The sequence below is a fragment of the Oncorhynchus clarkii genome, chromosome 3 (genome assembly GCF_045791955.1).
Source record: "Oncorhynchus clarkii lewisi isolate Uvic-CL-2024 chromosome 3, UVic_Ocla_1.0, whole genome shotgun sequence".
NCBI classification, from domain to species: Eukaryota; Metazoa; Chordata; class Actinopteri; order Salmoniformes; family Salmonidae; genus Oncorhynchus; species Oncorhynchus clarkii.
In genome coordinates this window covers 74,234,920-74,256,610 of record NC_092149.1, presented here as the reverse complement: position 1 = coordinate 74,256,610, position 21,691 = coordinate 74,234,920, and the positions used below count along the sequence as shown (strand labels likewise).

The following is a 21,691-nucleotide window of genomic DNA, read 5'->3' as shown; positions in this document are numbered from 1 at the left end:
CTCTGATTGAGAACCATATCAGGCTGAACATAGAAATAGACAAACAAGACATGAAACATAGAATACCCACTCAGATCACACCCTGACCAATCAAAACATAGAAAATACAAAGTAAACTATGGTCAGGGCGTGACAGGGATACAGTTTATCCTCTTTTCTTTCATACAGTGACAACACTTCTCTCTCTCTGTCTCTCTCTCTCTTGCACGCACGCACACATCGGGTGGAGTCTAAGCGAAAACGGCAAGATTATGTCTCCCTGTGGTGTCACATCTATCCCTGAGTTAAACCTACATGTTAGAATGGACTATTAATTACTGCTAGAGAAGGTTTCTGATTCCGCTATTGGATGAGGAGTGCAATAGGCTGCAATCTCCCACTATGATGGAGCGGTTGACATGGAGAGCACGAGTCTCTCTCCTCCTTTCCCTCTGCATCCACATCTGGGGTACACTGACATTCAACGCTTTAGACAGTCTCTACATTATGCACTACAATAACAAAGTTCTACTTGTTATTCTCTTGGGGATTCAAAGGCAGTGTACTTCAGCATTGCTGTGGCATTTGTTGCATTGCATTTGGTTATTAACTAGTAACTCTGTATGCTGTCCAGCCAAAGGAAACAAAGTATATTTTCCCCTGGTGATTTCATTCCTGTGCTGTTGAGGCATGGAGCCCAGGGGAATAGACAGGTTAGCATCCCTAACAGCATGAGAGTGTCTGACAACAGATACTTCGCTGCAGACAGATGAAACAGAAGCCCATAGATCCTGTGTGTTACCGCAAACAGCAACAAGGAGCTGTCTCTCAACTCCTCACACACACGCATACGCAGACATGCATGCACACACACAAACACGCGGGCGCACACAAACTGTACAAACAATCATACACACACACACAATGCATACACACACACACAATCATGCATACACACACACAGAGTGTGGAGTGTTAATTTTATGTTTGGTTAATGGGGAAGGACATGGACACACACGGACACACACACACCATATCATATGGAATTGTTTTAAGATGGTCATACTATGGATTATTTATCACATCTGATTACCCCTGTATGTATAAATAAAGTTGAATTAAAAGAAGTAATAGAAAATATTGATTTGGCCATTACAACTAAAGCCCATAGAAACGCACAGAATAACACATTCATACATGGCAAATAGGACAGTCTAAAAAATAAGTCATAAGAAACAACGTTTTGAAGTGTCTGTTCTAAATCTACAAGATACAGTTCAAGTCGGAAGTTTACATACACCTTAGCCAAATACATTTAAACTCAGTTTTTCACAATTCCTGACATTTAATCCTAGTAAAAATTCCCTGTTTTAGGTCAGTTAGGATCACCACTTTATTTTAAGAATGTGAAATGTCAGAATAATAGTAGGGAGATGTAACGGTTTTCTTGAGGTGAAGGAGAATAGACTAACAAAAACAAGAAATGTGCAAAATCAAAACAGCCCTATCTGGTGCAAACACAGACAGGAACAATCTCCCACAAACAAACAGTGAAACCCAGGCTACCTAAGTATGATTCTCAATCAGAGACAACTAATGACACCTGCCTGAACCATACTAGGCCGAAACATAGAAATACTCAAATCATAGAAAAACAAACATAGACTGCCCACCCCAACTCACGCCCTGACCATACTAAATAATGACAAAACAAAGGAAATAAAGGTCAGAACGTGACAGTACCCCCCCCAAAGGTGCGGACTCCGGCCGCAAAACCTTAACCTATAGGGGAGGGTCTGGGTGGGCGTCTGTCCGCGGTGGCGGCTCTGGCGCGGGACGCGGACCCCACTTCCCCATCGTCTTAGTCCGCCTTATTGTCCGCCTCCGTGGCTTTCTAACCATGGCCACCCTTCTCAATGACCCCACTGGACAGAGGGGCAGCTCGGGACAGAGGGGCAGCTCGGGACTGAGGGGCAGCTCGGGACAGAGGGGCGGCAGCTCGGGACAGAGGGGCAGCTCGGGACAGAGGGGCAGCTTGGGACAGAGGGGCAGCTCGGGCGCCTCTGGGCTGAGGGGCTCTGGCGCCTCTGGGCTGAGGGGCTCTGGCGCCTCTGGGCTGAGGGGCTCTGGCTGCCCCTGGCTGACTGGCGGCACTGGCGGCCCCTGGCTGACTGGCGGCAATGGCGGCCCCTGGCTGACTGGTGGCACTGGCGGCCCCTGGCTGACTGGCGGCACTGGCGGCGCTGGGCAGACGGGCGGCTCTGGCGGCGCTGGGCAGACTGGCGGCTCTGGCGGCGCTGGGCAGACTGGCGACTCTGATGACGCTGGGCAGACGGGAAGCTCCGGCAACGCTGGAGAGGAAGGCTCTGGCAGCGCTGGACTGAGTAGCTCTGGCACCTCTGGAATGAGGGGCTCTAGCGCCTCTGGACTGAGGGGCGGGAGCTATGGCAGCGCCGAACAGGCGGGAGACTCCGGCAGCGCTGGAGAGGAGGAAGGCTCCGGCAGCGGGAGCACCTGTAAGGATGAGCCGGAGAGACAGCCTGGTGCGGGGGGCTGCCACCGGAGGCCTGGTGCGTGGAGGTGGTGACGGATAGACCGGACCGTGCAGGCGCACTGGAGCTCTTGAGCACCGAGCCTGCCCAACCCTACCTGGTTGCATGCTCCCGGTCGCCCTGCCAGTGCGGCGAGGTGGAATAGCCCGCACTGGGCTATGCAGGCGAACCGGGAACACCATGCGCAAGGCTGGTGCCATGTAAGCCGGCCCAAGGAGACGCACTGGAGACCAGATGCGTAGAGTCGGCTTCATGGCACTTGGCTCGATGCCCACTCTAGCCCGGCCGATACGCGGAGCTGGAATGTACCGCACCGGGCTATGCACCCGCACTGGGGACACCGTGTGCTTCACAGCATAACACGGTGCCTACCCGGTGTCTCCAGCCCCCCAGTAAGCACAGGAAGTTGGCGCAGGTCTCCTACCTGGCTTCGCCACACTTCCTGTGTGCCACCCCCCAAGAAATTTTTGGGGCTGACTCTCAGGCTTCCATCCACGCCGCCGTGCTGCCTCCTCATATCAGCGCCTCTCCGCCTTCGCCGCCTCCAGCTCTTCTTTGGGGCGGCGATATTCTCCAGGCTGTGCCCAGGGTCCTTTACCATCCAACTCATCCTCCCATGTCCAGTACTCCTCGCGCTGCTCCTGCTGCCGCTGCCTGTTACTACGCCGCTTGGTCCTGTTGTGGTGGGTGATTCTGTAACGGTTTTCTTGTTGAAGGTGAAGGAGAGGCGGACCAAAACGCAGCGTGGTTATTATTCATGGTTCTTTAATCAAGAAACTATACATGAATAGACTAACAAAAACAAGTGAATGTGCAAAACCAAAACAGCCCTATCTGGTGCAAACACAGACAGGAACAGTCACCCACAAACACACAGTGAAACCCAGGCTACCTAAGTATGATTCTCAATCAGAGACAACTAATGACACCTGCCTCTGATTGAGAACCATACTAGGCCGAAACATAGAAATACCCAAATCATAGAAAAACAAACATAGACTGCCCACCCCAACTCACGCCCTGACCATACTAAATAATGGCAAAACAAAGGAAATAAAGGTCAGAACGTGACAGGAGAATGATTTATTTCAGCTTTTATTTTCTTCATCACATTCCCAGTGGGTCAGAAGTTTACATACATTCAATTAGTATTTGGTTGCATTGCCTTTAAATAGTTTCACTTGGGTCAATGTCACGCCCTGACCATAGAGAGCTTTTATTCTCTATGTTGGATAGGTCGGGTGTGATTTAAGGGTGGGTCCACTCATTTCGATGAGCGGCCCAAGCAGCGTGCTCGGGAGGAGATGGCATCCTTGTCTATAGAGGAGGTTGAGGAGAGAATAGCCTGGACTTGGGAGGAAGTATTGGAGAGATATGAAAGCCTGCTGGGGAAGCAGACGGAGGCAGCGAAGGAGGGTCAACGACAACTCCGGGGTTCGCAACCAAGACGAAAGCACGAGAGGCACACGCAAGCACGAGGGGCACTAGGGGTGGTTGGCGGAGGCAGGTTCCAGACCAGAGCCAACTCCCCACACTCGCTTTAAGGAGCATGTGACCATTCAGGCACCATGTTATGCGGTGAAACGCACTGTCTCTGCAAACGCACTGTCACAGCCCGGTGCGCTTGGTGCCAGCTCTTCACACTTGCCGTGCGAAAGTGAGCATCCAGCCAGGACGGGTTGTGCCGGCTCAGCGCTCCTGGTCTCCAGTACGCCTCCTCGGTCCAGGATATCCTGTGCCGGCTCTATGCACTGTGTTGCCAGTGCGCCTTTACAGCCCAGTGCGCCATGTGCCAGCGCCCCGCACCTGACACCAGCCAGGAAGCGTTGTGCCAGCTCCACGTTCCGGACCTCCGGTGCGCCTCCACGGCCCAGTATATCCTGCACCGGCCATAATTACTGTGTATCCAGTGCGCCACCACAGTCCAGTACGTCCTGTGCCTCTTCCCCGCACTCACCCTGAGGTGTGTGTCATCAGCCCGGGGCCACCTGTACCAGTCCCACGCATCAGGCCTCAAGTGCGCCTCCACAGTCCAGTACATCCTGTGACTCCTCCCCGCACTCGCCCTGAGGTGCATGTCATCAGCCCGGTGCCACCTGTACCGGTCCCACGCACCAGTCCTCGAGTTCGCCTCCACAGTCCAGAGCTTCCGGCGACAGTTCCCAGTCTAGAGCTTCCGGCGACGTTTCACAGTACGGAACCTCCAACGATGGTCCACAGTCCGGAACCTCCAACGACGGTCCACAGTCCGGAACCTCCTGAGAAGGTCCGCGGTCCGGAACCTCCTGAGACGGTCTGCGGTCCAGAGTCTCCAGCCACGGTCTGCGGTCCAGAGCCTCTAGCGGGGGTTCCCAGTCCGGAGCCTCCTGCGAGGGTTCCCAGTCCAGAGCCTCCTGCGAGGGTTCCCAGTCCGGAGCCTCCGTTTGATGAACCACGGTCCCGAGTCCCTGGAGACGATCTACGGTCCGGAGTCCCCGACGACGATCTAAGTTCCGGTTCCTCTGGCGATGATCTACGGTCCGATTCCTCCGGCAACGCGGCACGGTCCAGTTCCTCTGATGAAGTGTCCATGAGCGGAGTGGGTACTTCGCCCCGCACCGGAGCCGCCCCCCTTGACGTTAGGGGGGGGGGGTAGTGTCACGCCCTGACCATAGAGAGCTTTTAATCTCTATGTTGGTTATGTCGGGGTGTGATTTAAGGGTGGGTTATCTAGGTGAATTATATTTCTATGTTGGACTAGTATGGTTCCCAATCAGAGGCAGCTGTTTATCGTTTATCATATTTAGGTAGCCATTTCCCATTGTGCTTTGTGGGATCTTGACTATGGATAGTTGCCTGTTCGCACTATTATTTAGCTTCACGTTTAGCTTCACGTTTCGTTTGGTATTTTGTTGTTTTTGTTCTGTGTTCATTTAATAAAGGAAAATGTACGCCTACCACGCTGCACCTTGGTCCACTCATTTCGACGAGCGTGACAGTCAGATGTTTCGGGTAGTCTTCCACAAGCTTCCCACAACAAGTTGGGTGAATTTTGGCCCATTCCTCCTGACAGAGCTGGTGTAACTGAGTCAGGTTTGTAGGGCTCCTTGCTCGCACACACTTTTTCAGTTCTGACCATAAATGTTCTATAGGACTGAGGTCAGGGCTTTGTGATGGCCACTCCAATACCTTGACTTTGTTGTCCTTAAGCCATTTTGCCACAACTTTGGAAGTATGCTTGGGGTCACTGTCCATTTGGAAGACCAATTTACGACCAAGCTGTAACTGATGTCTTGAGATGTTGCTTCAAAATGTCCAGATAGTTTTATTACCTCATGATGCCATCTATTTTGTGAATTGCACCAGTCCCTCCTGCAGCAAAGCACCCACACAACATGATGCTGCCACCTCGTGCTTCACGGTTGGGATGGTGTCTTCGGCTTGCAAGCATCCGCCTTTTTCCTCCAAACATAACGATGGTCATTATCGCAAAACAGTTCTACTTTTGTTTCATCAGACCAGAGGACATTTCTCCAAAAAGTACGATCATTGTCCCCATGTGCAAACCGTAGTCTGTATTTTTTATGGCAGTTTTGGAGCAGTGGCTTCTTCCTTACTGAGCTGCCTTTCAGGTTATGTCGATATAGGACTCGTTTTACTGTGGATATAAATACTTTAGTACCCGTTTCCTCCAGCATCTTCACAAGGTCCTTTGCTATTTTTCTGGGATTGATTTGCACTTTTCGCACCAAAGTATGTTCATCTCTAGGAGACAGAACGCATCTCCTTCCTGAGTGGTATGACGGCTGCGCGGTCCTATGGTGTTTATACTTGCGTACTATGGTTTGTACAGATGAACGTGGTACCTTCAGGCGTTTGGAAATTGCACCTAAGGATGAACCAGACTTGTGGAGGTCTACAATTTCTTTCTGAGGTTGGCTGATTTATTTTGATTTTCCAATGATGGCAAGCAAAGAGGCACTGAGTTTGAAGGTAAGTTGAAATAAATACACAGGTACACCTCCAAATGACTCAAATTATGTCAATTAGCCTATCAGAAGCTTGTAAAGCCATGGCATCATTTTCTGGAATTTTCCAAGCTGTTTAAAGGCACAGTCAATTTAGTGTATGTACACTTTTGACCTACTGGAATTGTGATACAGTGAATTAAATGTGAAATAATCTGTAAACAATTGATGGAGAAATGACTTGTGTCATGCACAAAGTAAATGTCCTAACCGACTTACCAAAACTATAGTTTGTTAACAAGAAATGTGTGGAGTGGTTGAAAAACGATTTTTAATGACTCCAACCTAAGTGTATGTACAGTATAGTTGATTTTTGTTTACATACACATATGTTGCGGTCATGAAAACTCATTTGACAAACATCACTCTGTGAACTTTCACCACAGATGAGGAAGTGCAACCCTGGCGGACTGAGACGCATTCAATTCAATAAAACAGGTTTCTAGTTTAAACTGACAGATTTTTCAGACTTTTTTGTTATGTAACTTAGATATACGCACCGGTGCGTCATTCGACTCTGGTGGGTTATCTGAGTGACCACTGGAACAGTAGGCTATGTAGATAACTCAGCTGGATCAATCGAAAGCCATCTATTTGCTTTGTTACAACCTGCCTAGCGTATGTGTGTGTGTGTGTGTGTGTGTGTGTGTGTGTGTGTGTGTGTGTGTGTGTGTGTGTGTGTGTGTGTGTGTGTGTGTGTGTGTGTGTGTGTGTGTGTGTGTGTGTGTGTGTGTGTGTGTGTGTGTGTGCGTGTGTGTCACTGTATTATACCTGAGGGCTTGTCTTGGTTGCAGTTTAGGAGAGTTGGATCTGCTCTGTGCTTCAGTAGCTGGCTAACGATGCTTGTCTGCAAGGAGAGACGGACAGACATAGACACACACCTTCATTATTACACAGAAAATACCATATCCATATCTACAAAACAGTTGTCTGATATGTAGCTGATACCATATCCATATCTACAAAACAGTTGTCTGATATGTAGCTGATACCATAGCCACATCTACAAAACAGTTGTCTGATATGTAGCTGATGCCATATCCATATCTACAAAACAGTTGTCTGATATGTAGCTGATACCATATCCATATCTACAAAACAGTTGTCTGATATGTAGCTGATACTATATCCATATCTACAAAACAGTTGTCTGATATGTAGCTGATACCATATGCATATCTACAAAACAGTTGTCTGACATGTAGCTGATACTATATCCACTCTGCATGATGATGAGGTGTAAAGAATGGGTTCCTCTCTGCATGATGATGATGTGTAAAGGATGGGTTCCTCTCTGCATGATGTGTAAAGGACGGGTTCCTCTCTGCATGATGATGAGGTGTAAAGGATGGGTCCTCTCTGAATGATGATGATGTGTAAAGGATGGGTTCCTCTCTGCATGATGTGTAAAGGACGGGTTCCTCTCTGCATGATGATGAGGTGTAAAGGATGGGTCCTCTCTGAATGATGATGAGGTGTAAAGGATGGGTCCTCTCTGCATGATGATGATGTGTAAAGGATGGGTTCCTCTCTGAATGATGGGTGTAAAGGATGGGTCCTCTCTGCATGATGATGATGTGTAAAGGATGGGTTCCTCTCTGAATGATGATGAGGTGTAAAGGATGGGTCCTCTCTGCATGATGATGATGTGTAAAGGATGGGTCCTCTCTGCATGATGATAAGGTGTAAAGGATGGGTCCTCTCTGCATGATGATGATGTGTAAAGGATGGGTTCCTCTCTGAATGATGATGAGGTGTAAAGGATGGGTCCTCTCTGCATGATGATGATGTGTAAAGGATGGGTTCCTCTCTGCATGATGATGATGTGTAAAGGATGGGTCCTCTCTGCATGATGATGATGTGTAAAGGATGGGTCCTCTCTGCATGATGATAAGGTGTAAAGGATGGGTCCTCTCTGCATGATGATGATGTGTAAAGGATGGGTTCCTCTCTGAATGATGATGAGGTGTAAAGGATGGGTCCTCTCTGCATGATGATGATGTGTAAAGGATGGGTTCCTCTCTGCATGATGATGATGTGTAAAGGATGGGTCCTCTCTGCATGATGATGATGTGTAAAGGATGGGTTCCTCTCTGAATGATGATGAGGTGTAAAGGATGGGTCCTCTCTGCATGATGATGATGTGTAAAGGATGGGTCCTCTCTGCATGATGATAAGGTGTAAAGGATGGGTCCTCTCTGCATGATGATGATGTGTAAAGGATGGGTTCCTCTCTGAATGATGATGAGGTGTAAAGGATGGGTCCTCTCTGCATGATGATGATGTGTAAAGGATGGGTTCCTCTCTGCATGATGATGATGTGTAAAGGATGGGTCCTCTCTGCATGATGATGATGTGTAAAGGATGGGTCCTCTCTGCATGATGATGATGTGTAAAGGATGGGTTCCTCTCTGCATGATGATGTGTAAAGGATGGGTTCCTCTCTGCATGATGATGTGTAAAGGATGAGTTGTTTACGCAGGATAGTGAAATATTAGCCTGTTATATGTGTCAGTGAAATACCAGTTCTATGGTTACAGGGATCGCTGAGTTTACTGCATGATTGTATGAGCTAACGTTGCTGTGACTGAAGCAAGAAGCAACTTGCAACAGTAGTGACCCATAAACAACTGAACACCACATTACTGACCTCCATACAATTACTAATAGACAGCAGTAGTGGAATCAAGAGATGAATGCAACCTAATTGTAGGCTACATATTTTGTTTTTAATTCGTTAACCTAGCCTAACCTAACCATTCCATAACCATTTTATTTAACCTATAAACATACTTGTAATATAAAGTGTTTCAGAGACGGTGCGATGAGGCTGTCACCTGCTCTCTGAATGTGCCTGTTGATGATAACGCTGAGCAGGTTCATTATCGTGTTTAGTTTGTATGCAGTGCCAGACCCAGCCTCCAGTGAAGTGGGTAGGGACTGTAATCAAGAGTGGAGTGCTGACGAGACTTAGCACAGCAAAGGAAGTCTCTGTCACCATGTACTTAATTTAATAGCAGTCTATTAACTAGCCAGACATTAGCAGTCTATAAACTAGCCAGACAATAGCGGTCTTTAAACTAGCCAGACAATAGCGGTCTATAAACTAGCCAGACAATAGCGGTCTATAAACTAACCAGACATTAGCGGTCTATAAACTAGCCAGACAATAGCGGTCTATAAACTAGCCAGACAATAGCGGTCTATAAACTAGACAGATAATAGCGGTCTATAAACTAGCCAGACAATAGAGGTCAATAAACTAGCCAGACAATAGCGGTCTATAAACTAGCCAGACAATAGTGGTCTATAAACTAGCCAGACAATAGCGGTCTATAAACTAGCCAGACAATAGCGGTCTATAAACTAGCCAGACAATAGCGGTCTATAAACTAGCCAGATAATAGCGGTCTATAAACTAGCCAGACATTAGCAGTCTATAAACTAGCCAGACAATAGCGGTCTATAAACTAGCCAGACAATAGCGGTCTATAAACTAGCCAGACAATAGCGGTCTATAAACTAGCCAGACAATAGCGGTCTATAAACTAGCCAGACAATAGCGGTCTATAAACTAGCCAGACAATAGCGGTCTATAAACTAGCCAGACAATAGCGGTCTATAAACTAGCCAGACAATAGCGGTCTATAAACAAGCCAGACAATAGCGGTCTATAAACTAGCCAGACAATAGCGGTCTCTAAACTAGCCAGACAATAGTGGTCTATAAACTAGCCAGACAATAGCAGTCTATAAACTAGCCAGACAATAGAAGTCTATAAACTAGCCAGACAATAGCAGTCTATAAACTAGCCAGACAATAGCAGTCTATAAACTAGCCAGACAATAGTAGTCTATAAACTAGCCAGACAATAGCCGTCTATAAACTAGCCACCAAATACTGATTTATAAACTATTCATTAAAAATGATTGATTCCCAGCCAATTGTTAAACATTCTACCTTCCCATACAAGATTAAGGCTGAATATCATTTTAGAAAAGTGTTAATTCACTAATCAAATTCTTGTTCACCTCCATGGATCTGACAGGAGTGGATAGGTGAATGTACAGTGACATGACAGTCAGTACCTGTCCATATTTGGCAGCTAGGTGGAGAGGTGTCCAATAGCTGTTGTCGGAGGGCTGAGGGTCCACCCCGTGCTCCAGCAGCACGGACACCACCTCTCTGTAGCCACTAGCACACGCTATGTGGAGCTAGAGAGAGAAGGATAGAGTGATAGAGAGAGAAGGAGAGAGAGAGAGAGAGAGAGAGAGAGAGAGAGAGAGAGAGAAAAAAAAACTGAGCTACACTTCCTAACCTCGTGCCAAATGTATGACCATATTAGATTCACATATTTACCTCAGATTACACAGATACACAAATAATTAAAAAAACAAATCCAATTTTGATAAACTCCCATATGGGTGAACTACCACAGTGTGTCGTCACAGCAGCAAGATTTGTGACCTGTTGCCACAAGAAAAGGTCAACCACTGAAGAACAAACACCATTCAAAATATAACCAATATCCCTTTTGTACTTCAACTATTTGCACATAACATTTCATTTGTAATGTCTTTTTTATTTTGGAACTTTTGTGAGTGTAATGTTTGCTGTACATTTTTATTTATTTATTTCACTTTTGTTTATTATCTAGTTCACTTGCTTTGGCAATGTTAACCAATGTTTCCCATGCTAATAAAGCCCTTACATTGAAATTGAATTGAGAGACAGAGAGCTAGAGAGAGAGAGAGAGAGAGAGAGAGAGATCGAAAGACTAAGGTCTGGGGTCAACTCACCAACCAATAATTCACAAAATGGGACAAACACCAAATTGAGACTGCATGCAGAATTCTGCAAAAATATCCTTGTGAACAAAGTAAATCACCAAAAAATGCATGCAGAGTAGAATTAGTCCGATACCCGCTAATTATCAAAATCCAGAAAAATTCTAGAACCACCTAAAAGGAAGTGATTCCCAAACCTTCCATAACTAAGCCATCACCTACAGAGAGATGAACCTGGAGAAGAGTCCCCTAAGCAAGCTGGCCCTGGGGCTCTGTTCACAAACACAAACACACCCCACAGAGCCCCAAGACAGCAACACAATTAGACCCAATCAAATCATGAGAAAACAAAAATATATTGGAAAGAACTAACAAAAAAACAGAGCAAACTAGAATGCTATTTGGCCCTAAACAGAGAGTACACATTGGCAGAATACCTGACTACTGTGACTGACCTAAACTTAAGGAAAGCTTTGACTATGCACAGACTCAGTGAGCATAGTCTTGCTATTGCTATTAAATACCTCAAGCTCCCACAACAACCTACACCGATGTCCCCCCCTCCTTCACCAGGAGAGCCGAATCGGCTCTCGCTCCCGGGGGCGTATGACAGAACGGCTGCCGGGTACCAGGGGTTCCTACTCCAGCTGGAGCTCGACCTGGCAACCGTTCAGCCAGCCCCTTTGGGACACGAGAGAGTGAGCGCCCTCATCTCCTGTCTGACTGGTAAAGCACTGGAATGGGCCAACGCCATCTGGGGAAGGGAAGGACCGACGTTGGACAATTACGAGGATTTCACCGCGCGGCGGGGGAACACTTGTATCATCTCAGACAGGGGATGAGGAACGCACAAGATTTCGGGCTGGACTTTCGAACTCTGGCTGCCGGCGCGGGATGGAATCCTCTGTCACAGGAGGAGATGGCGACTATGGAAACATATGTCACCAAATCTCTGGGAGAGGGATACATTCGGCTTCACCTGCCTCCTCAAGTTAATTTTTTGTGAAGAAGAAGGATGTAGGTTTCTGTCCGTGTATTGACTATCAAGGTATAAATCAGATCACGGTAAAGTACAGTTACCCGCTACCTCTCATAGCCAGTGTGACAGAGTCATTGCACGGGGCACGCTTCTTCACAAAATTGGACCTCAGGAGCGCTTACAACCTGGTGAGTATCCGGGCGGGGGATGAGTGGAAGACGGCATTTAGCACCACTTCTGGGCACTATGAGTACCTCGTCATGCTGTACGTCTTTTGTAGATGAGATTTTCAGGGACCTGCACGGGCAGGGTGTAGTGGTGTATATAGATGACACTCTAATATACTCCGCTACACGCGCCGAGCATGTGCCCTGGTATGCAGGTTGCTTGGTCAACTGTTGGAGCATGACCTGTACGTCAAGGCTGAGAAATGTCTGTCCTTCCAACAGTCCGTCTCCTTCCTAGGGTACCGCCTTTCGGCGTCAGGGGTGGAGATGGAGAATGACCGCATTTCAGTGGTGAGTAATTGGCCGACTCCAACCCCGGTAAAGGAGGTGCAGTGGTTCTTAGGGTTTGCCAACTATTACCAGAGGTTTATCCGGGGTTTTGGTCAGGTAGCGGCTCCCATTACCTCCTTGCTGAAGGGGGGACCGGTGCGACTGCAGTGGTCAGCTGGGGAGGACAGGGCTTTTAGTCACCTAAAGGCTCTGTTTACCTCGGCTCCCGTGCTGGCTCATCCTGATCCCTCCTTGGCGTTCATAGTTGAGGTGGACCCGTCCGAGGCTGGGATAGGGGCTGTGCTGTCTCAGCGCTCGGGTACGCCACTAAAGCTCCGCCCCTGTGCTTTCTTTTCGAAGAAGCTCAGCCCGGCGGAGCGAAACTATGATGTGGGGACCGGGAGCTGTTGGCTGTTGTCGGGGCTCTGAAGGCGTGGAGACATTGGCTTGAGGGGGCTAGACACCCTTTCCTCTTTTGGACTGACCACCGCAATATGGAGTACATCCGGGCGGCGAGGAGACTGAACCCTCGCCAGGCGAGGTTTGCCATGTTTTTCCCCTGTTTTGTTTTCACCCTGTCCTACAGACCAGGTTTCCAGAACGTTAAGGCAGACGCACTGTCCCAGATGTATGACACAGAGGAGCGGTCCGCAGATCCCAGAGCAGGGTGTCAAGGGGGGTACTGTCACGACTTCCGCGGAAGTTGGTCCCTCTCCTTGTTCGGGCGGCGTTTGTCGGTCGACGTCACCGGCTTTCTAGTCACCACCGATCCATATTTCATTTTTGTTTTGGTTTTGCCTTCATTGTACACACCTGGTTTTTATTCCATAATCATTGTTCCTTATTTAACCCTCTGGCTTCCAGAGCGTGATTGTCGTTTTGTGCGTGATTGTCGTTGTCAAGTGGTTTCATTTTGTGGTCTGGATATTTATGTTTATCCTTGTTGGAACATTGCTTATTTTGAGTAAAGCTCAGATTTTTACTCATACCTGTGTCCTGCACCTGAGTGCGCCTTATCCATTCACCTAGAACGTTGACACCTTGGCTAATCTAAAGAAGCATAAGAGCAAACCAGAAATAACAGAAAATGAAAAATGGTTTGATAATGATATCAAAAATCTAAGAAAGTCATTGAGAAATATATCCAATCAACAACACAGAGAACCAGACTACAAAAATATACGCCTTCAAAATGGGAAACACTGAAGCAATACAAACACACCCTAAGAACAAAAAAGGAACAGCACATTAGAAATCACCTGGATGTAATTGAGGAATCCATAGATTCTGGGATTCTTATGCACACCTCATCATGAGGAATTGGCTATCCAAAATGGGGATATGTGGAGAAATCACTTTGCAAACTTCTACAGCAATATAACAAAGAGCCCAGAACAAAAAGATATACAAGAAAAATGACAAATCCTTGAATCAGCAGTCAAAGACTATCAGAATCCTGTGGATACCCCAATTACAGAAGAAGAATTATGGGAAAAACTATGCACTCTCCAACCCACAAAGGCCTGTGGTGCTGATGGTACTTTAAATTAAATTATCAAATATACAGACCACAAATTCAAATTGGCTATACTAAAACTCTTCAACATTATCCTCAGTGCAGGTATTTCCCCTGATATTTGGAACCAGGGATTGATCACACCAATCTATGAAAATGGAGACAAATTTGACCCAAATAATTACAGAGGAATTTGCGTTAACAGCAACTTGGGGAAAATTCTCTGCAGTATTATAAATAGCAGACTACACCATTTCCTTGACGAACACAACGTCCTGAGCAGATTGGATTTCTAAAAAATGATCGTACAACAGATCACATTTTTTACCCTCCACACTCTAATTGACAAACAAGTAAACCAAAACAAAGGCAAAATGTACTCGTGTTTTGTAGATTTCAAGAAAGACATTTCTATTAGAACACACCAAAAACCACACATATCTAGGACTAAATATCAGCAACACAGGTAGCTTTCACATGGCTGTGAATGAGCTGAGAGACAAAGCGAGAAGAGCATTCTATGCCATTAAAAGGAATATTAAAATCGAAATTCCAATTAGAATCTGGCTCAAAATGTTCCAATCGGTTATAGAACCAATTGCTCTATATGACAGTGAAGAATGGGGTCCAATCTCTAGTAATGAATTCACCAAATGGGACAAACATCCAAATGAAATACTGCATTCAGAGTTTTGCAAGACTGTATTGCAAGTGCAAAGAAAAACTCCAAATAACGCATGTAGAGCAGAATTGGCTCAATAACCCATCCAAATTTGAATAGAAAAAAGAGCCATCAAACTTTACAACCATCTAAAAACAAGTGACCCAAAACATTCCATCACACAGCTCTACAATGTCAAGAGATGAAACCAGAGAAGAGTCCCCTCAGCCAGCCTGTTCTGAGGCTCAGTTCACAAACCCAAACCAACCCCATAGAGCCTCAGGACAGCACTCAGAAAATCTGGCCCAAACAAATCATCACAAAACAAAAATAAATATATAACCTATTGGAAAGACACCACGAAAAATCTAAGTAAACTTCAATACTATTTGGCTCTAAACAGACAGTACATGGTGGCAGACTATCTGACCACTGTGACTGATAGAAAATTGAGGAAAACATTGACTAGGTACAGACTCAGTGAGCACAGTCTGGTTAAAAAGACTGGTCATCACAGACAAACCTGGCTGCCCAGAGAGGACAGGCTGTGCTCACTCTGCTCCAGGGGAGAGGTAGAGACAGAGCTGCATTTCCTATTACACTGTGACAAATACTCAGACCAAAGAGAATATTTCTTTCCCAAAATTATAATTCAATACAAAGAATTTGAAACTACAAAAAATGAAGAAAAAATCGAATATTATGAAAAGCCAAAATGTGCAGTTTCAGCAGCCAAATATGTGTCCTCCTGCCACAACCTGAGGGACAGCCAGTGAAAAGTGCTAAGTAATGTCGATAATATTTCCCATCTTGTTTTGTTTTGTCTTTCATACCATGTCATGTGTCTTCTCAGTCATGTTGACACTGGTCCACTACCATTGCTTTAATGTATTGTTGTTCTCATTAATATTGTTGTTGTTGATAATGGTAATCCCATGTCCACTACGACTATTATTATTGCTGTTGGTCCCACCATTTATTTATATATAAATATATATATTTTTTTATATGTTTACTTCGACAATGTAGGTAATAATGAACTTGCCATTTCAATAAAGTCAATTGAATTGAATTGAGTGACAGAGAGAGAGAGAAAGAGAGAGAGACATAGAGAGAGAGTCTCACACACACACACACATATATATATATATATATATATAGAGAGAGAGAGAGAGAGAGAGAGAGAATAGAGAGAGAGCCATAGAAAGAGAGAGAAAGAGAATATATATATATATAGAGAGAGAGAGAGAGAGAGAGAGAGAATAGGGAGAGAGAGAAAGAGAGACAGAGAGAGAGGGAGATAATCGAGGAGATCAGGTAGGTACTCACCAGAGTGACCCCGTCATCGTTGCGTAAGTTGAGACTGCCCCTGCTGGAGACCAGCTGTCTAACATCAGACAACATGGTGCTGGGCCTCTGGGTACGCATGGTGTGCATGGACGGCACATCTACACCTGGAACTACACATCAACACACACATCTTAGTACAGCAAACACACACCCCATGCACACACACACACTGTGACCCTTTACACTAGAATGAAATAAAAGGCATTGGATGGAAATGCGCTTTTTTGCGGAAATGCCTTTTTGGAAGTGAACTTTCTTGTGCCTTCATAACAAACTCTTAATCTGTAAATATTGATAAAATGTGAAATCACAAAGCTGTTTAGACACTGAGAAAGTACTGAATCTTGCCTAGCAATGATTGGTTGAGATAATCAGGTGACTGGGACATTCATGAGAAAGAGTGTCCATTCTGTCACTCAAGGCTTCTCTGTCAAATGGCACATCCTGCTCTCTGCTACCGTGGATATTTCACAGTTCCATTGAATTTACTCATATTTTCATCATGGACTACTTGCAAAGTGTAGCTACAGCTTACTACATAACATAGTCATGTTACTATGGCAACAGAGACTTCTAGAGTGTAACATGGTAGTGTGCCACAGCGGGAAGAGGAGAGCTATAGGGGGTTTGGGATGAGGGGAGGGGCCATGATGGCATGGGGGAGCAAGGGACACTCCAGACAGGTCACAGGCAGGAGGGGCTGAGATGTGTGTGTGTGTGTGTGTGTGTGTGTGTGCGTGTAGAGTGATATCTGAGGTGACTTCTGCAGTCCCATCTGTCATGTGACTAAAGACGGATGAGCTTGGGGGATCTTTCTCTCTGTATTTCAGTCTCTACTCCATCTGTACTGTCATCTCTCCTTTTTTCTCTTTGCCATCTCTGTCTCATCACGTTCTCTCTTCCATCTCTGTTGACCTTCTTCATTCCTCGCTGGAGTGAGGTACTCTACTGTCAGTCAGCCTGAGGGAGAGCTTAACCTTCACACCCACACCGGTCCCCCCCCACACACACACACCGGCCCACACACACACAAGCCCACACACACCCACACCGGCCCCCACACACCGGCACACCGGCGCGCATGCACACACACACACACACACACACACACACACACACACACACACCTCACAGGATGTGATGACCATAGCTCTTTGGGAAATGTAAAGTGGGTCAGAATCAGAAGGCAGCGGAGGTTAACTGAGAGGACAGATACATGAATATCAGAGTGTACTGTAAGCTCATGTCACATTTATACTGTGGCGTCTGCAAAAGAAAGTTATCAACAGTATCTTGACAAGATGACGAGTGCCTTAAAAAAGTAAGAACAATTGACAGTTGCACATTGTCAGACATGAGTATGCATGGTGGGTCTGAGGGTGGGACTGAGGGAGAGTGGGAGATGGAGAGTGGAGAAAGGAAGAGAGGGAGAGTGGAGAGTGGAGAGAGTAGGAGAGGGAAAGTGGAGAAAGTAGGAGAGGGAGAGTGGAGAAAGTAGGAGAGGGAAAGTGGAGAAAGTAGGAGAGGGAGAGTGGAGAAAGGAAGAGAGGGAGAGTGGAGAGTTGAGAAAGTAGGAGGGGGAGAGTGGAGAAAGTAGGAGAGGGAGAGTTGAGAAAGGAAGAGAGGGAGAGTGGAGAAAGGAAGAGTGAAGAGAGGGAGAGTGGAGAGTGGAGAAAGTAGGAGAGGGAGAGTGGAGAGTGGAGAAAGGAAGAGAGGGAGAGTGGAGAAAGGAAGAGAGGGAGAGTGGAGAGTGGAGAAAGGAAGAGAGGGAGAGTGGAGAGTTGAGAAAGTAGGAGGGGGAGAGTGGAGAAAGTAGGAGAGGGAGAGTGGAGAAAGGAAGAGAGGGAGAGTGGAGAAAGGAAGAGTGAAGAGAGGGAGAGTGGAGAGTGGAGAAAGTAAGAGTGAGTGAAGAGAGGGAGAGATGAGAGTGGAGAGAGTGGAAAGAGTGGCGAGAGTGAGAGTGGAGAGTGGAGAGAGGCGAGATGAGAGTGTAGAGAGTGAGATTGGAGAGAATGAGAGTGGCAAAAGGAAGATAGGTGAGTGGAGAGAGGGAGAGTGGAGAGAAGGAGAGTGGAGAAAAGGAGAGTGGAGAGCAAAGAGGGGGGAGTGGAGAAAGGGAGAAAGGAAGAGTGGAAAAAGGGAGAGGGGAGAGTAGAGAGAGGGAGAGAGGAAAGAAATAGAGAAGGCGAGTGGAGAGAGGGAGATTGGGGGTATAGGAGGAAATCTACAACTTGTTCTCACAGTCTCGTGTCAAAATTAAATGTTTATCCACGTTTCTCAAACATCACATTTTGAAGTTGTTGCAAACATTGAATTTCGAAGCGTTTAAGGTTGAGTTGAGACATTAACTACCCATTTTTTCAGTTAGGGTTTGGGACAGGCAAAAAAACAAACAACACAAAACAACTTCCTATCGCTGGATTCGAACTTACAACCTTTGTAATCAGAGGCAGATGCTAGCGCCCATCCGCCATCACCGCCCAGAACGTCCTAGCAACACCAAAACCTATTTGAAGCTAACAGTGTTCACTGTTGCCCCTAGTGGCTGGTTTCCACCTCATCTCCATGTGTCCTCAGACATGGTTGGACGTCGAATACTGACTTGTATCACAAGTGACCTACTTAGAACTCTCCCCCACACAGTAATAATAAATCACCATACGCCTGATGCTACCCCAGGGATGGAGGGAGAGGATGGTATGTGGTCCACACTCCGTCAGGCTGTCATCCCCCTCTCTTTGTCTATCCATCTATCCGTGCTCTGTATTCATGGAGGGGCTAAGTGGCTTTTACTCTGAGGCAGATGGCTGTTGTCTGTACAGGACCAACAGTGGTCCTGCTAACACATTAGCATGTTAGGACCTCCAACACCCTGCCAGGGAGCTGGACCATAACCATCAGTCTGAGTAGAGTTGAGCTCAGTTACACATGGACACAGTGTGCTGGATTAGCTGTGCTGGGCTGGTTTGGATTGGACTGACTGGGATAGGCTGGATAGGGCTGAATAGGGCTGGATATGGCTGGGCTAGGTTGGGCTGGGCTCACCTTGGCTGGGCTGGACTAAGTTGGGACCAATAGGGCTGGATAGGGCTAGATAGGCCTGGGCTGGATTGGACACCCCCCACACACGCAAACCTGCATAAAGCAAACAGTACCTTTTCCTCTGTCAATTCTGTCAATCAGCCAACCATCCATGGGATCATTCCTTCTCATTAATAAGTCTGTCTCCTCATCTCATGTTATAATTGCATGTGGACAAAATGAAGACATTATCTCATGAATGAGAAATTAAACATTATATTTCAGTAATTTTCCCTCTTCAGTTCCTTTTCTATTCAGTCTCTTTCTTTAATTAACTGCTGTGATAAGATGCAAATGAGCACTACAGCAGGCAGTAAATTAACAAACAGAGACGTTATATGGACAACAACAAAATGTCTCACCGCTGAAATAATAGGTCATCACCAGAGTCATTGTGTGGGGATGGAAAAAAAATACTATCCACTGGAGGAAAGATGGCTGTCCGCTCCTAAGGACTGTGGGTTCTTGTCCTCTGTGGACAACGTGAGTGAGACACAGTATCACTAGCCGTGACCTCAGAGCATGCTGGCTGGAGTGTTTATAGACATATTCAATCTCTCCCTATCTCAGTCTGCTTGCTTCAAGATGTCCATCATAGTTCTTGTACCCAAGAAAGCAAAGGTAACTGAACTAAATGACTATCGCCCCGTAGCACTCACTTCTGCCATAATGAAGTGCTTTGAGAGGCTAGTTAAGGATCATATCACCTCCACCTTACATGACACCCTAGACCCTCTTCAAATTTCATACCACCCCAATACATCCACAGATGATGCAATCGCCGTTGCACTGCACACTGCCCTGTCCCATCTGGACAAGAGGAATACCTATGTAAGAATGGTGTTCATTGACTATAGCTCAGCCTTCATCATAGTACCCTCCAAGCCCATCATTAAGCTCGGGGCCCTGGGTCTGAACCCCACGCTGTGCAACTGGGTCCTAGACTTTCTGACCCCCCCCCCCCCCCCCCAGGTGGTGAAGATAGGAAACAACACCTCCAGTACGCTGATCCTCAACACAGGGGCCCCACAAGGGTGTGTGCTCAGCCCCCTCCTGTACTCCCTGATTACCAGTGACTGCATGGCCACGCACCAACTCAATCATCAAGTTTGCAGACTACACAACAGTAGTAAGCCTGATTATCAGCAATGACGAGACCAACTACATGGGGAGATGAGGTCCCTAGCGGAGTGGTGCCAGGAAAATAAAATAACCTCTCCCTCAATGTCGACAAAATGAAGGAGCTGATCGTGGACTTCAGGAAAAACCAGAGAGAGCATGCCCCTATCCACATTGATGGACCGCAGTGGAGAAGGTGAAAAGCTTCAAGTTCCTCGGTGTACACATCACTGACGATCTGAAATGGTCCACCCACACAGACTCTTCGACCTCAGGAGGCTGAAGAAATTTGTCTAGGCCCCTAAAACCCTCACAAACTTTTACAGATGTACAATTGAGAACATCCTGTTGGGCTGTATCACAACCTGGCACGGCAACTGCATCTTCCGTAACTGCAGGGCTCTCCAGAGAGTGGTGCGGTCTGCCCAACGCGTCACTGGGGCACACTGCCTGCCCTCCAGGACACCTACAGCCCCCGATGTCACAGCAAGGCCAAAAAGATCATCAAGGACATCAACCACCCGAGCCAAGGCCTGTTGACCCAATAATAATCCAGAAGGCGAGTTCAGTACAGAAGCATCAAAGCAGGGACCGAGAGACTGAAAAACAGCTTCTATCTCGAGGCCATCTAAAAGTTAAACAGCAATCACTAGCCGGCTACCACCAGGTTATTCAACCCTGCACCTTAGTGCCTTCGGAAAGTACTCAGACTCCTTGACTTTTTCCACGTTTTTTTGTGTTACAACATTATTCTAAAATGTATTTAAAAAAAACAATTATCATCATGGAGAATACGCCGTGACAAAATAAAAAACAGGCTTTTAGAACTTTTAACATTGAAGGTCCCCAAGAACACAGTGGCCTCCAACATTCTTAAATGGAAGAAATTTGGAACCACCAAGACTCTTTCTAGAGCTGGCCGCCCGGCCAAACTGAGCAATCGGGGGAGAAGGGCCTTGGTCACGGAACCTGATGGACACTCTAGAGTTCCTCTGTGTAGATGGGAAAACCTTCCAGAAGAACAACCATCTCTGCAGTACTCCAACAATCAGGCCTTTATGGTAGAGTGGCCAGACGGAAGCCACTCCTCAGTAAAAGACACATGACAGCCAGCTTGGAGTTTGTCAAAAGGTACCTAAATACTCTTAGACCATGAGAAAAAG

General features: G+C 46.6%; 1 protein-coding gene across 1 annotated transcript in view; it reads right to left on the bottom strand.

The window, feature by feature from the left end:
* LOC139386032 (unconventional myosin-XVI-like) overlaps nt 1–21,691 on the bottom strand; it is a 157,265-nt gene that overhangs the window by 88,587 nt on the left and 46,987 nt on the right. The window contains exons 5-7 of the mRNA XM_071131432.1: nt 16,308–16,432; nt 10,627–10,752; nt 7,310–7,385 (exon numbers count right to left, since the gene is read on the bottom strand). Coding sequence (XP_070987533.1) covers nt 7,310–7,385; nt 10,627–10,752; nt 16,308–16,432 — 327 coding nt within the window. The remainder of the gene's footprint in view (nt 1–7,309; nt 7,386–10,626; nt 10,753–16,307; nt 16,433–21,691) is intronic.